Source organism: Microchirus variegatus (genome assembly GCF_963457635.1).
Source record: "Microchirus variegatus genome assembly, chromosome: 17".
In the NCBI taxonomy this organism is placed as follows: domain Eukaryota; kingdom Metazoa; phylum Chordata; class Actinopteri; order Pleuronectiformes; family Soleidae; genus Microchirus; species Microchirus variegatus.
Genome location: NC_139818.1, coordinates 3,846,747 through 3,861,661, shown reverse-complemented (window position 1 = coordinate 3,861,661; position 14,915 = coordinate 3,846,747). Strand labels below are relative to the sequence as shown.

The 14,915-nt window shown below is 42.3% G+C and overlaps 1 protein-coding gene across 4 annotated transcripts; it reads right to left on the bottom strand.

Moving 5' to 3' along the window:
* Nucleotides 1-8,175: 8,175 nt before the first annotated feature.
* Nucleotides 8,176-14,157, bottom strand: pagr1 (PAXIP1 associated glutamate-rich protein 1). Of its 4 annotated transcripts, XM_083904207.1 has the most exons (6): nucleotides 14,019-14,151; nucleotides 13,786-13,901; nucleotides 13,086-13,314; nucleotides 9,726-10,059; nucleotides 9,544-9,632; nucleotides 8,176-8,489 (listed from the first exon to the last, which is right to left on the bottom strand). In XM_083904207.1, the coding sequence occupies exons 3-6, from the start codon at nucleotides 13,279-13,281 to the stop codon at nucleotides 8,254-8,256; spliced, it is 855 nt and encodes a 284-aa protein (XP_083760333.1). In that variant the 5' UTR covers nucleotides 13,282-13,314; nucleotides 13,786-13,901; nucleotides 14,019-14,151; the 3' UTR covers nucleotides 8,176-8,253. The 4 variants fall into 4 exon arrangements, with proteins under 4 accessions (XP_083760333.1, XP_083760331.1, XP_083760332.1 ...); XM_083904205.1 differs by lacking the exon at nucleotides 13,786-13,901 and having other exon boundaries at nucleotides 14,019-14,157; XM_083904206.1 differs by having other exon boundaries at nucleotides 13,786-14,151.
* Nucleotides 14,158-14,915: the final 758 nt, after the last annotated feature.

The window sequence follows — 14,915 nt, the reverse complement described above, 5'->3', positions numbered from 1 at the left end:
AGCCCCTCTCTACCCCCTCAAATTCCACCCCAACACGGGCACCAGCCTATAAGCACCACTCAATTCAATGCTAATGACCACAACCCCTTTCTACCACACAACAGCAACAAAAGTGATCGTTCACAAAGGCCAACAACCACATCTACTGATGTGTCTGATCTTGTCAACTGTGTGGCTTGACAAGACCTAATCCTATCGGGGCTAAAGATGTTTAGATGTCGTCCAGAAAAGTATCTGTCTTTGAAGGCTAGTTTCTGTGATGCTATTGTGGGGTTAAAGCTCAAACCCAGTGAAGAGCTAGATCTGCTCACCAAGTGGCTTAGTGGGGAGGCACTGCAACACGCTAAGAGAATCAGAGCAGTGAATGTCAACCCAGCTAACGGTCTGAAGATGGTGTGGCACTGGCTGGATAGGAGCTATGGTTCTCCCAAGGCCATAGAACCATCTCTTTTTATGAGACTAGAGAACTTCCCAAGAATCCAGAACAAAGAATACCAGCGCCTACAAGAATTAGCGGATTTACTTCTTGGAGTTGAAGCAGCTAAGTGTGATGGTTACCTACCTGGCTTAAGCTTCTTTGATACAGCTAGAGGAGTGAACCCAATTGTAGAGAAGCTCCCATACAACCTCCAAGAGCAATGGGTAACCTGTGGTTCAAGGTACAAGAGGGAATATATAGTTCCATACCCACCATTTGGGGTTTTTGCTGACTTTGTGCGGAATCATGCTGAAATGAGAACAGACCCCAGCTTTGCTCTCCAAGCTTCTTTTTTTTTTTTTTAACCTGTCCTGCCCAGTACCTGGGACATGTAGTATGGTTAACTGCATGCCCTGTGGTGTTAAGCAAATTTGCTGTGCGCAGGGCAAGTCTCTGATACTTGGCCTGCAGTGTTTTTATTCTAATTTATTTGTTTTATGATCGTGGCAACCGGACCGGACAGGGGGACGGGGGGTGGACAGACGAGGGTAGGGAAAAGGTGGGGAGTTTGGGGGGGGGGAGAGGAAGAGAGAGAGAGATGCGCAGACAACATTAACAGTGACAGTGTCTAGGTGTGTGGCATTAAAGTACAAGTATAGTACAATGCAGACAGAACATACTTCACAGAACATAAACAGCACTAAACAATTAAGGTACTACAAAATAGACACAACATGCTTCACAAGACAGAACATAAACAACTTTAAACAATTAAATTAATACTGAACATACTTCACAGAACATAACAACATTTGATTGACATTCATTAGTATAACAGGTATGGTTTCCAGTAATCGTTAACGACCGTATCAAGAGAGGGTATCCAGGTTTACAACAGCTATAACAGTTCAGTTTCAGTTCAGCGTAGCCACACATCCACCCCGCAGGAAACCAGCCGGAGGGATGCGGGGCGGAAGCCCCCCCGCACAGGGTCAGCCCATGAGGGCAGACGGCGGCAAAGCTACGGACAGAGGCCCAGCCACCCCACACCCAGGTAGATCGAAAAGGCCCAGGCCTCCCGCACCCAGAGCCCACTAGCACCCCGGGGCGGGGCTGGCCCACCATCGGCAGGGGCAGAGCCCCCCCAGACCACCCACCGGGAAAGCGGGGCAGAGCCCACCGCAACCACCCCCGCCACCCACCAGGAACAGACCGCACGTCCCCCATCCCCAGGAGGGGCAGGTAGAGGCCCATGGGGTATGGAATATGAGGCATATTGTAAACTAGTGTGAAATTAAAATGGAGGGGGAAGGCATGGCACGGACGCCATCAACGTGCTCCCTCACCCACCAGACCCTGCTGTCTATGATGCGATAAAATTAGCAGGAGAGCAGCAGATCGTCAGGGGCTGTGGAGAGTGGCCCCACCATGTGGTGGTTCCAACTCCCATCAGCCCTGCCATACCTCCCCCCAGTGCCCTAAATGTATGTGGGGAGGTGTATGCATCCTGGAGGGGTATTGAGGTGGGCAAGAGCAACCCTCCCGCAGGGTGCCAGCTTCCTGTCTGGCAGAGCCATGTGCCCCGTCCCTGCCCAAGGAGGGGGGGGGGGTCCGTCCAGGCCAGGGACATACCACAGCGCCCCACGAGCATCACCAGAGCGGAGGGGCAGATCCACCCCCACCCGACCTGGGGGTGGGCCACCGATAGGCACAGCCCCCCCAGATGAGGTGGGGCCCCTACCCAGACCACCACGATGTCGCCCACGGCGGCGCTCCCCAGCCCCCCGACCCCACCCATCGCCCAGGGGCAGCCCAGTCCAGGCCCACGCCCCACGCCGTCCCCCCCAATGCTCTCCAAGCTTCTTATAACACATATAAAAGAGCTGAGCGCCTTCAGGCAAAGTTGTGGAAACCTAAGACCACAGTCTCAGTCAACAAAATACTAGCAACTCATCCCCAGACACAGATGAGAAACCTCAAGAAACCCCAGACAAGTAGTGCCCCATTCACCGAAAACCACACCCCCTAAATGAATGTGCTCTGATTGCCTTAGAAAAAGTGGTTGGCCAGATGAAGCCATCAGGCTCTCCCTGTGACACTGTCCCGTCTCACTTTTTTAAAGAGGTATTCCCTTATATAGTGCAGTCAGTTCTGGCCATTATTAACAGCAGTCTGTCTTATGGTGTTGTCCCCGAAAGTTTTAAACATGCTGTGGTACAACCCCTGCTTAAGAAACCTGGCCTTGATCGTGGTATGCTGGCTCGACCTATCTCCAAGCTGCCTTTTATTTCAAAAATTCTTTGAAATTTGGAAACATGGATGTCACTGAACTTTTTAAAATTTAATGAAAAGAAGACCGAAGTGGCAACTGTCCTTCACCAGCCGTGGCAATGCATGAGTTAGAGGACTGCAATGGAGGGAGAGCAAGAGTTTGGTGCAGAAGCTCGACGCTTTGTAGAACGTCACTTCTATGTAGACGATGGGTTGAAATCATTTCCCAGTGCAAAGGAGGCAATTGACGTGCTCAAAAGAACACAAGATATGTTAGCCCAGTTGTCATGGAAAATAACATCTCAACATATTTATCCTGTTTTCCCATTTGCCATATTTACAGTTCAACCTGACATCTACTAATATAGTTCATATCCACACAAACCTGGGTGCCAAGGTCAAGCAGCTGCATACACACCTCTCAGAGTCACAACACTATAACTGCAGCATTTTCTTATCATCCTCGGAGCCATCTTTGACTTGCCTCTGAGCTGTTGTCTTCTGTTGACTCTCTCTTTGCGAAGAATAAACCAATGCTTTAGCATATTATTATATCCCAGTCAGTTTGTTCACTCAAAAGATCAGTTCTTTCGAACGAATCGTTCGTGACCGACGCAACACTACAAACAACCATTAAACTGAAATAGGCTGTTCATCAGCTGATCAAAAGTTTAAGACCACATCTAAAAAAAAACTAAAAAAAACCTAAAATAGAAATATAATTTTCAAAAAAGGACTCACTAATGAGTAGCTGCGCCATTCTTGTTAATCACCTCAAAAATTTGTGGGAGTGCTAGTGGGAATGTTGCTCCAAGTGGTGAAGATGGCTTCACGGAGGGCATCCACTGTCTGGAACTGGTGTCCATTTCTGTAAACCTCCCTTGCCATCCAACCCCAAATGTTCTCAATTGGATTTAGGGGAACGCAGGGTGGTTCAAAAGAGTGATGTTATTTCTCTGGAAGTCCTTTGTTAGGCAGGCATTGTGAACTGCGGGGTTGTCCTATTGAAAAACCCAGTCATTACCGCACAGACGATGGCCTTCAGACATGAGGGATGCCCCCTGCAACATCGCCACATAGCAGAAATAACAGCCTCTAAACGCTTCCTATAGCTTCCAATTAGAGTCTGGATTCTGGAGGAAGGTATTTTGGACTATTCTTCTTTACAAAACATCTCCAGTTCAGTCAGGTTTGATGGTTTCCGAGCATGGACAGCCCGCTTTAAATCACACCACAAATATTCAGTAATATTCAGGTCTGGGGACTGAGATGGTCATTCCAGAACGTTGTATTTGTTCCTCTGCATGAATGCCTTAGTAGATTTTGAGCAGTGTTTAGGGTCATTGTTTTGTTGCGCTGAATAGTTGAACGATGCACAGTGACACCATCTGCAGCAAGATGATTGTTAATCACCTCAAAAATTTGTTTCAGCATGCTTGATGCTAGTGTTTCCAGGAGGCTAGTGGGAATGTTGCTCCAAGTGGTGAAGATGGCTTCACGGAGGGCATCCACTGTCTGGAACTGGTGTCCATTTTTGTAAACCTACCTTGCCATCCAACCCCAAATGCAGAGGCGGTTCTAGAGTCTGTAGGGGCCCTAAGCAAAAATTCCCAGGCGGCCCTTCCAACCAGTGTTCATCACCATTATGTTATAAATAATCAACGAAAAATGTATGTATTATTTTTTTCCGAAATGAATGAAATAACATGGGAAAACCTTGTAATTAAAAAGTATGTGAAAATATGAAATGTAAAGAACAATAAAATACTGTAAATAGCTTTTAGAAAACTATATAAACTGAGTAAAAAAAAGACATTACACTGTAAAGAACCCACCTTATAAAACAAGATAAATATATAGAACAAAATACTGTAAATAACTGAAAAAAAACACTTAAATTAAGTTAAAAAAAGCTGCATTACACTGTAAATAATCCTCTTCATTTTCCAACTTGCAGAACGATAACTTCACAGAGGTTAAAGTGAGGTGGGGCCCCTTTAGGGAGGTTTCCTACTGAGATGTCATTGCAAATCAACCATTGTTGTTCAAAGGGGACGGGGAGGCAGCTGGTCACTGCACATTTCAGTAAAAACAGCCCTCAGGCTCCGATTGTCGGGGGGCCCCTTTCGGCTCGTGGCCCCAAGCAGTTGCCTGGCTTGCCTGTTCACAAACTGCGCCTCTGCCCAAATGTTCTCAATTGGATTTAGATCAGGGGAACACGCAGGATGGTTCATGTTATTTGTCTGGAAGTCCTTTGTCAGGCGGGCATTATGAACTGCAGCGTTGTCCTATTGAAAAACCCAGTCATTACCACACAGACGATGGCCTTCAGTCATGAGGGATGCCCCCTGCAACATCTTCACGTATCAAAATTGGATCCTCCGGCTCAGGGCCCGTAACTTTTTTTTTTTTTACCACTTGACTTTTTTGTTCCATAACCCTCAGGATCTTTTTAGAAGAAGAAATGACTGTCTTACTGTGTCCAACCTCAGCAGCAATGGCACTCTGCGAGAGGCCTTGCTGATGCAGCTCAACAATCCGACCGCGTTCAAAGAGAGAAAGCTTTTTTGTCTTTGCCATCAGGAGGTCATGACAGTGTGGGGACCTGACAGAAATAGGTACCAAGTCCACATTTTTGTGAAGATTTAGGCTTTTAAAGGCTGTGATCTTAAACTTTTGATCAGTTGATGAACAGCCTATTTTAGTTTAATGGTTGTTTGCAATAAATTGCTTATTTAAATTTTTTTTGTCTCACTCCCATTTCTTCTTTTTACATTTTGAAACACTGCTTAGAAGATTCTTAAAGGTACATTATGTAATACATCTGAAGCAACTGGCCATAAAATTCTCCTATTATGTCACAGAGACTCAGGAATAATGTTCATATAACAAACTGAACTCACCAACAAAACAAAGTTAAGTTATGTTTATGATTTAAATTTATGTTTTGGCATCTACTGTCTACCAATCATTGCAGTCAGTAGAGTCTCAGCTGCCGAACAAACACTGGTTGCCAGGTACGTCTGAGCTACAATGGGGGAGAAAACGAAACCTAAAAGACCTCGGTATGAATGTCAAAAACGCCAAGACAACGTTTGCGGCAAAGCGAGGGTCTATATAGGACATGCTTTTGAACGGTGGAGAGAGTTTAAAGCTGAGAGGAATTTGAAAACGGATGCAAAATTGTCTACTTCTTCTTATATTTTGAACTGTGGAGTTCTGTTTTGAACTGTTCCCTCGGTTTTGGAGGTCCGTGCTCTCGGATTTGGGACTGTTTGTCTGGCACGGAGCACAGGACACCGCTACACACTACTCGACCAACACAAACCACACGCCGGTTTGTGTCATCTGAACCGCCGCTGAGCTGGTACGGCTCGCTGCAGTGTTTTGATTTTGAGTGTAGTAACCGTTTTTAGCCACATTGTTACAGATGCCGCCTTTAAGATCCAACAGTGCAAAATGTAAGTTCTTTCAATTTCTTAACTGGTCTTGAAATTTTGATCAGGAGTATATATCAGGAGTATATATCAGGAGTATATATATATATATATATATATATATATATATATATATATACAGTGGGGGCAAAAAAGTATTTAGTCAGCCACCGATTGTGCAAGTTCTCCCACTTAAAATTAGGATTTTAAATAGGATTTTTAAATAATTTATTAATAAATAATGGTGGAAAATAAGTATTTGGTCAATAACAAAAGTTCATCTCAATGCTTTGTAATATAACCTTTGTTGGCAATGACAGAGGTCAAACGTTTGATGTAGGTCTTCAGCAGGTTTGCACACACTGTAGCTGGTATTTTGGCCCATTCCTCCATGCAGATCTCCTCTGGAGCAGTGATGTTTTTGGGCTGTTGCCTGGCAACACGGACTTTAAACTCCCTCCACAGATTTTCTATGGGGTTGAGGTCTGGAGACTGGGTAGGCCACTCCAGGACTTCCACATGCTTCTTACGGAGCCACTCCTTCATTGCCCGGACAGTGTGTTTGGGATCATTGTCACGCTGGAAGACCCATCCACGTTTCATCTTCAATGCTCTCACTGATGGAAGGAGTTTTTGTGCTCAAAATCTCACGATACATGGCCCCATTCATTCTTTCCTTAACACGGATCAGTCGTCCTGTCCCCTTGGCAGAAAAACAGCTCCAAAGCATGATGTTTCCACCCCCATGCTTCACAGTAGATATGGTGGGATGCAACTCAGCATTCTTCATCCTCCAAACACGACGAGTTGAGTTTGTACCAAAGAGTTGTATTTTGGTTTCATCTGACCATATGACATTCTCCCAATCCTCTTATGGATCCTCCATATGCTCTCTGGCAAACTTCAGACGGGCCTGGACATTTACTGGCTTAAGCAGGAGGACACGTCTGGCACTGCAGGATTTGATTCCCTGTCGTTGTAGTGTGTTACTGATGGTAACCTTTGTTACTTTGGTCCCAGCTCTCTACAGGTCATTCACCAGGTCCCCCGTTTAGTTCTGGGATTTTTGCTCACTGTCACAAGCCGGGCCAAACAATTTCCACAGCCAGTAAGCAGCTCATAATTTCAAATTTTAAACCAGGGGTCTAAACTCAAATGAGCATGGGCCCACCGATGTGGGCTGAAATATGTGCCACGAAAAACTGAATTTGAATCATTTATATTTGAATATGAATTGCTAAACTTGAATGATTGTATTCATCCTTGAACTACTCAGATGTCTGTCACAGTAACTTGAAATTGAATTTTGAAAACTGAATTTGAATTATGAGAACTGAATGCGAAGGTATATGGAATGTTGAATTTTGAATTCAATTTCAAATTATACTATTCAGATTCAGTTTTTCAATGCAATAAGTCAAATTAAACAATATAATTTCAAATTATATGAGTCACATTAATTTTTTCCAATAGAATCATTCAAGTTTAGCAATTCCAATTCAAATATAATTGATTAAAATTCAGTTTCTGGTGGCACATATTTCAGCCCATACACCGAGCATTTAGTCTGGTCAGTAGAAGTATTTTTGGAAAAAAGATAGATATTTCAAAATAAAAGTGTCTGTGTTGATATAGAACAATATATTGAATTGGCACAGGCACATATAAAAAAGAACAACTATTCCTGTATTAACAATAATGTTCTCCACTTTGACATTTTCTTATATTAGAGTATATTTGCAGAAATGTGATGATAACACGTTATTTTCAGGTATTACAACTAGGGATTAGCCGATACAATACTCAGTATTTGTCTGATACAAGTCAAAATCACTGAATTGGGTATCGTAAAGAGAAAAACATTAAATATCATAACCTACAAAAATCCTATATATTGAATGTGCACAGACGATAAAAATTTAAAGAAAAAGCCAGTGTTTTCACTGAATCATGTTTTAAGTTATTATGGGAGTTGTTTTTTAATTCTTGAAATGAATTTCTAAGATTCTAAGGTTATGATGTTTATTTCCATTATAAAAATCACACGCACAAAAGAAATTTCATTTTACTTAAAAAAAAAACATTTCAAGCTTTTAGACAGTTCTTGTCCTGGTTTCAGTGAATACTTTAGTATCTCCTCTGTCTCGGGGAGAAGATGGTGTTGGGGTTGCTGTCTCGTTCCCTCTCCTTCTCTCGCTCCCTCTGGCTGTGAGGAGACAGAGCCTCCTCCACCTTCTTCTCACTCTTGAAGAGATCGCGGCCCGTACGCAGGATGTGCTGCTCAATCTTCCGGTGGCGCTGCATGTCTGACAGCACCTTGTCCAGCCGAGCTTCTCGTTTCACAGAGGAACGAGCTGAAGATCCTTGGAGAAAGGGAACAACATTTAAGTCAATACAAAAGACAGGAAAACACACAGTGGATGAAGAAACCCATTCTTTAAAAGGGATAGGAGACACAACTTAAAGGGATACTTCACCGATTTGAATGTGGCTTTGTATTGCTAGAATAGCAGTAGTATTTTTTAGAAAATGTACTTCCCTCACTCAGTTTTTCCCTGGCTTTTAAAAAAATCAGTTTTCCCTTATCCAAATGTGCCCTACTGTGAATCAAATGAGGCGTTTCGCATCACAGTAGGGCACATTCTGAAAATGGAAAACAGATTTTTTTAACAACTCAGTTAAAAACTGAGGGAGGGAAGCATAATTTTTAAAATACAACACATAATCTAGCGATAGAAAGCCACATGCAAATCGGTGAAGTATCCCTTTAAGGATCCATATAGATATAGTCATAACATCATCTCACTGTTAAACAGCCTTGAAACTGAAGTTTGTAATTCACTCACTCTCCTGCACCAAAGTCCATAGATAAAAACTGTGCTTTCAGCTCACAAGGACACAGAAGTTGTTGATTCACTGCTGCCTCCATTAGTAACTTCAAATGTGTTATAAAGTGACTTTAATGTTTGCAATTCTTATTTCAGATTCACTTCAGTGACACAAACTTACTGTAAGGAAGCAGCGGTAGACCAGCAGTTCCTGTGTCCCTGTGACCTAAAGATTCTGATGTTCTCAATGATGCTGATTGGTGAGTGAACAATTCAGAAAATGTATGAATTGACAATTGGAAAAGGCTCCCTAATGTGAGATAACATGGCAAACATATTCTTAAGTTACAACATAGATTTTATTAGGTGTCTAAAATCAGTTTTGACTTGTGTTCTTGCTGGCAGCAAAGTTTCCATGTCTGATGCTGGTTCCCAGTGCATGGGCTGCACACAGTGCGATCAGCGCTGACTATACAGTATGTCAGTGCTTCATGTGACTGTCTTTCAGGAAATAACTTTCTATCATTTAAGAGTCGGGGGGAGAGAGTTAACAGAGCAGACGACAGACTGCTAGTGAGTGAGTTCACACCTGGTGTTCTGCGTCTGTTAATAAAGGCATTTTTCGGCGTGGCTTGCATCTGCTCCTCGTCAAAGTCAAACTCCGTTGGAGTTGGAGGTCTGAAAGAAAATAGAAAATTAGAAAAATAGTCAGGAGCCTTCAAATCCAAAACCAGCAGAGCTGAAAAGAGTGAGTGCGGTGGGAAAACTGACTTGCACTCTCTCTCCTCCCTATCCCTTTCCTTTGCTGCCTCTTCCTCATCATCTCTCTCAGGTGACTGTGTGTGTTCAGGTGTAGGTGGTCTTCTAGGAAGAGGTTCAAAGTTCAATTCCAGCATATCTCCTTTAGCAAGGAGTTCGTAAAGTCTTTTGATCTCAGAAGGAGGAGGCATCCACTTTTTGGGGTTCTCCATTTCCTCGTCACTGTATGCAATCTCCCATTCATCGTCCGCGTCAGCAGCCTTTTTCCCCTCCTCACCAATCACACTCCGCTCTGTCTGTGCTTTGTCTTTGTCTGTCTCTACTTCCACTGTGTCCATGTCTGCTTCTGAAAAAAACCCAAAGAAAACATTTGTTTAATGACAGCTGTGGAGCTTATGTAAAACTGGTGGCATGTATGACAACCTGAATATACTTTTAGATAAATCATACTGTGATATTATACATAAACCAAGTCAGTGTTTAACATTGTCCTCTGTTTAAAGCTCCCATAGACCAGAAGTTCCAATTAACGCTGTTTTTTGATGTGTATCTGCGGCATTACCTCATTTATGAAGCCCTAAAATTTCAAAACAAACAATTCAGCCAATGCTGAGGAAAGCTTGGTTGTATTGTATTTCTGGGCTCAGCAAGTGGTCTGAAAAATCCTATAATCGTGGCGTAACCGCTCCGTTTCACCACTGCTCTGAACAGCAGCTGCGGTGGTATGTTCTGGTGTTGCTGTAGAAACCAGCACTAGACACTTCTTAAGCTGCTAAACATCTTTTTAAGGACTCAGCACCAAACTCAATGCCTTATATAAAAGTACATGACTGGTATCTCCTAAAAGGACATTTCAGATGTTTTGCAGTGTGGTTGTATAAGGTACTGACACAGAACCTGGGTGACAGAAAAAAACAAAACAGAACACTGTTATAAATATTATAAGACTGCAAAAAAGAGTTTACACATTGTTCTGCACTGTCAAAATAAAACAAATGCGGCAGAAATTCACAAATGTCTTGTTTATGTCTTGCCCTTGTTTATCAGTTAAAACATAAACAACTGTACATTTATCAGAAATATCATGATCTCAGAGATCCCAGTAATTTCTTTAAAAAAATATCTCATTCACTTCATATTGACACCAATATGCCACATGTGATTATGTCATTTTACATTACCTAAAGCATGAACAAATTCAGTTAAATTAATGGTTATGTACAGATATATTCATTCAATGGGATTCACTTCCTGGTCAAATGAAGTTACTACTGATCGACCAATGTATGATGAAGTGATACAGGGTCTCTGCAGGTTTCAACAAGTCAAATTTAAGACTTTTTAAGACTTTTTTAAGACCATAATGAATACAATTTAAGACCCATTTCAAATTACGTCGGTTATGACGTAATGTTGATGTGAAGTTGCTATAGGCTATATGACCTGCGTATTGTGTTTCATTTGGAAAGGGGGGCGGAAGTAACACAGAATCAAAGTATCTGACTTGCTGTCTGGTGCGATCTGCTCTATTGAGCTTGGCGTGACTCAGCAACGGCAAAAATAGAACTGCAACCTATCGATAGCGTTGCGGTGCGGCGAGCCGCTTCTGGGACACTGCTGAGACGTTCCGTGCGCCCGGTGGAAATGCTCACATTGATTAGAACGGAAGCCATCAGCAACAGCGACCGTGCCGCTGATGTTCCGCTGCTATAGCGCCCCCGGTGGCCACCAGGCTTAGTGTTGCTCATTTATTTATTTGAAATAGATTTTTTTTATACACCATGGATTTTTCTACACCAGGGAACAAGGGTGCAGCGCCCAGGTGTGATTGAAACCAATTCACACCATCAAATGCGTCATTGTTACGGTTACATTGTTCTTGTCAATAAAGGTGTTATATTTAGGGATGCAGCGATAATTCAGCGGCCGAAACACAGCGAGTACACTGTGGAACAGCACCTATTAAATGCTGGAAAGTCTTGTTGCGCAAAAGCGAAACTTGGCTGCATACGGTGCAGATTATGAACTCCCTGCGACATTTACTTCACACCAGAGAGCGTTCTCTCTCTTTGAGCAGTTAACTAAAGACATCAGCTCAACTGATGCATCTGTTATTCCCTTAATTGCAGCACTAAAGCATCTTCTACACAAAGATTGAGAACACGGAGTGAAAACAATGAAAAGTGCGCTCTGCTTTTAAGAGTCCGTCACCACGTTTTACTCAGATCTACTCAGATCCCCTGCACTTCATAGCGACGGTACTCGATCGTCGTCATAAAGATCATTATTTATATGTGGGGATAAAACACATAGAGAAATTATCCAGTCTGCTTTGGATACGGAGAACCGCAGAGCACAGTAGAAGAGAACAGCGCAGGAGAGGGAGAAGAGAACAGCGCAGGTGCGGTCCGCAGAAATAAAAGGGCTGTTTGTTTGATGAGGCAGATGAGAGGGCACAACCACTTTTTTATTTATGTTGATTTATTTTATTTTTAAATGTAACCATTGCATCATGGCTTGTTTTAAGATTCACTGGCCGATTACTTAGTATTTCACTTAAATGAAAAAAAAAAAATTATATTTTTTATTTTAATTTCAAGAGTGTCTTTTTGTAAGACTCTATAGTTTGTGTTTAAGTATTGCTAATAAATGTCTTACAATAACACATAAATAACAATAACCCATTTAAATTTTTTTATTTTTTTTTTACAAAAACACCGTGGGCCACCGGTGGGCTGCCCGAGAGGCCCCACCACAGAGCTTCGCAGGTTTTCTGGGGGAAACCCTGTGTTGCTATGATAAACGCCCTCAGACAAGCTTGTTCGACAAGTTCCAAGAGGATTTTTTGTTCGTCTTGGGCCGTCCGATCTTCCCATAAAATTTCGTGAAATTCGGCACAAAACAATTTGGTTCCATAGGCTTTGACCTGAGGGGGCGATACTGAGCCATTTTGCATTGGTTTTTCGCAATTTCGCAATCATATTATCAAATTTCTGCCAATTCATGTACATTTAGGGGGTCAAATTTGAGATTCCCCGAGATTCCCCCCAGTTCAGAAGTTGGACTGGAGCCAAAGTATAAAATCCTGTCGCAGAGATACTTCAGTAAAACAACAGTCATGAGAGTGCATCTCACTCACCACACACCAGCTACTCACAGCTCAATTACTATCACAATTAATAAAGACATTCCACAAACACAGTGGACTTCTTTCTGCAGTTTTATTGTATTGTAAGATTTTAAAGTGTTATATTATGTTATTCTAGAATGATAGGACTTTCAAATTTGGCATTCTGTGATATCACCACCTCAGGAAAGTAAGACCTCTTGTAAAGTTAGATCCTTTTCTTTCGTCCGTTTTGTTTTTGTTACCTTGTTCCTCCTTGGCTCCAGTATTCTCCTCCTGACCCTGTTCCTGCTCTTCTTCTGTGACAGCTGTCAGCTCAGTATCCTTCCTCTCTGTGTTGCTAGCCTCCTCCTCCTCTTTGCTAGCTGAAGATTTGTCTGTCACTCCCAGAGCTTCTAGGTCCTCTCTGAGTGAAGACTCTGTGGCCTCCTCCTGCATCATGCCCACTGCTGCTGCTGCTCAACTTTGAATCTGCTGATGAATATAAACACACATTTCAGTACACATCAGGCAAGGGGGTCATATCCTGTTTTTAACAGTATGTGAAGCTGTTCAAATATTAAATAAGTATTGTGGGTATGTATTACAGATGTCTGTATGTCATCTCAATTAAGTCAAAATTAATTTTGCCCTCCTGTGGAGGATAAAGCAGTAGAAAATGGATGGATGGATATCCACAACTTATTACTAAGCAAATTATTATTATTATTATTTTTTAATGAGGTTTGTTATGACTGTAACTCAACTATCTAGTCAGAATGCATTTCGCATTGTGGATACGTATAATAGCATCATATGCAGTTAAAAATATATGTAATTAAACACTCTATACACATGAATGGAACAAATAAAAGTCGCGTCATTTGGTCATTTTTAAATGTCAATTTAAATGTACAATGTGAATGTCTGAAACGTTTAACTGAAAGGCGTTTGTGTTATACATACCCAGACTGAATGATTAAACGACTTGCCACACATTAACCACGTACCCCAAGATCAGATGAGTGAGCTGCTACGTCACATTTGATACATACTTTTTTCCCCTGTAGCCTCATATCAAGCTTCGGGAGTAAATTAAAAGAAATAAGGTGGAATCGATGGCTCTCAGGCACAAGCTAGCTTTTTCTAACAGCAATTATAATGAGCTAACATACAACATAAGACAACATATCACCGACCTGTTTTGTCGTTGGCCACAATTGTTAAAGTTAAGTTACTTTTTCCAGGGATTTAGGTCGCCGGCACTTTCCATTTCACTTGCTAAGGATAAAAAACGACCAAGTATGAACATAAACATAGCGCCATTTTGGATTTGCAACAACTGCGTGACGGTCGGATTTGAAGCGCTGTGTTTTCCACTAACTAAACATCATGTGGATACTCCATCAGTAATGCGTGCGAACTGGACCTGTCGTCAACATTGCTGTTGTAAAGATCTGCTGTGACGTAACTTCCTGTGCATCGAGCAATCGCAAATTGTTTTTTGCGTTTCGCTTTACTATCCACGTAAATGGAAATTTTCAAATGGCAAACATATGACTTTGCATACCACATCGTTGAAAGCTATTTTTACGTAAGAATTAATTTTTCTATGTCGGGACTCTAAACGTCAAATTGGCGCCGGTGTTTGGGCGACTCTTGATTGGCCGATGTCCACTTCCGGGGGCAGCGCTTATTTTGAAAAGTGTTCCGTTGGCTTCGATTGTTTAGGGGTTTGCCGCCATTGTTAAAACACAGCGTCCACAATGTCGCAAAAAGTAAGACTTGGAGAATAAGAAAGGTGTTTGTCGACTAGAATCCCACACGTAATACTGGTAAGTATTTACGTAGATTTGGCATGAATTCGGTGAAGCATAAACAGACTTTATTCAGGCTAATTTTAGCGTGAGACCACCACTGACTTAACATAACCTGAATCTCACCGGGTTAACTTGTTAGCCGATAGATATGCACAGTGCGGTCGCGAATTTGTGATTATACTAAATTCGTGAATCTTCAACCATGAACTTTAAATTTCCAAAGTCATAGTCCAGTGTTTATCACCGTGTACGTGGCAGCTGACTGCTTGTTTCTGT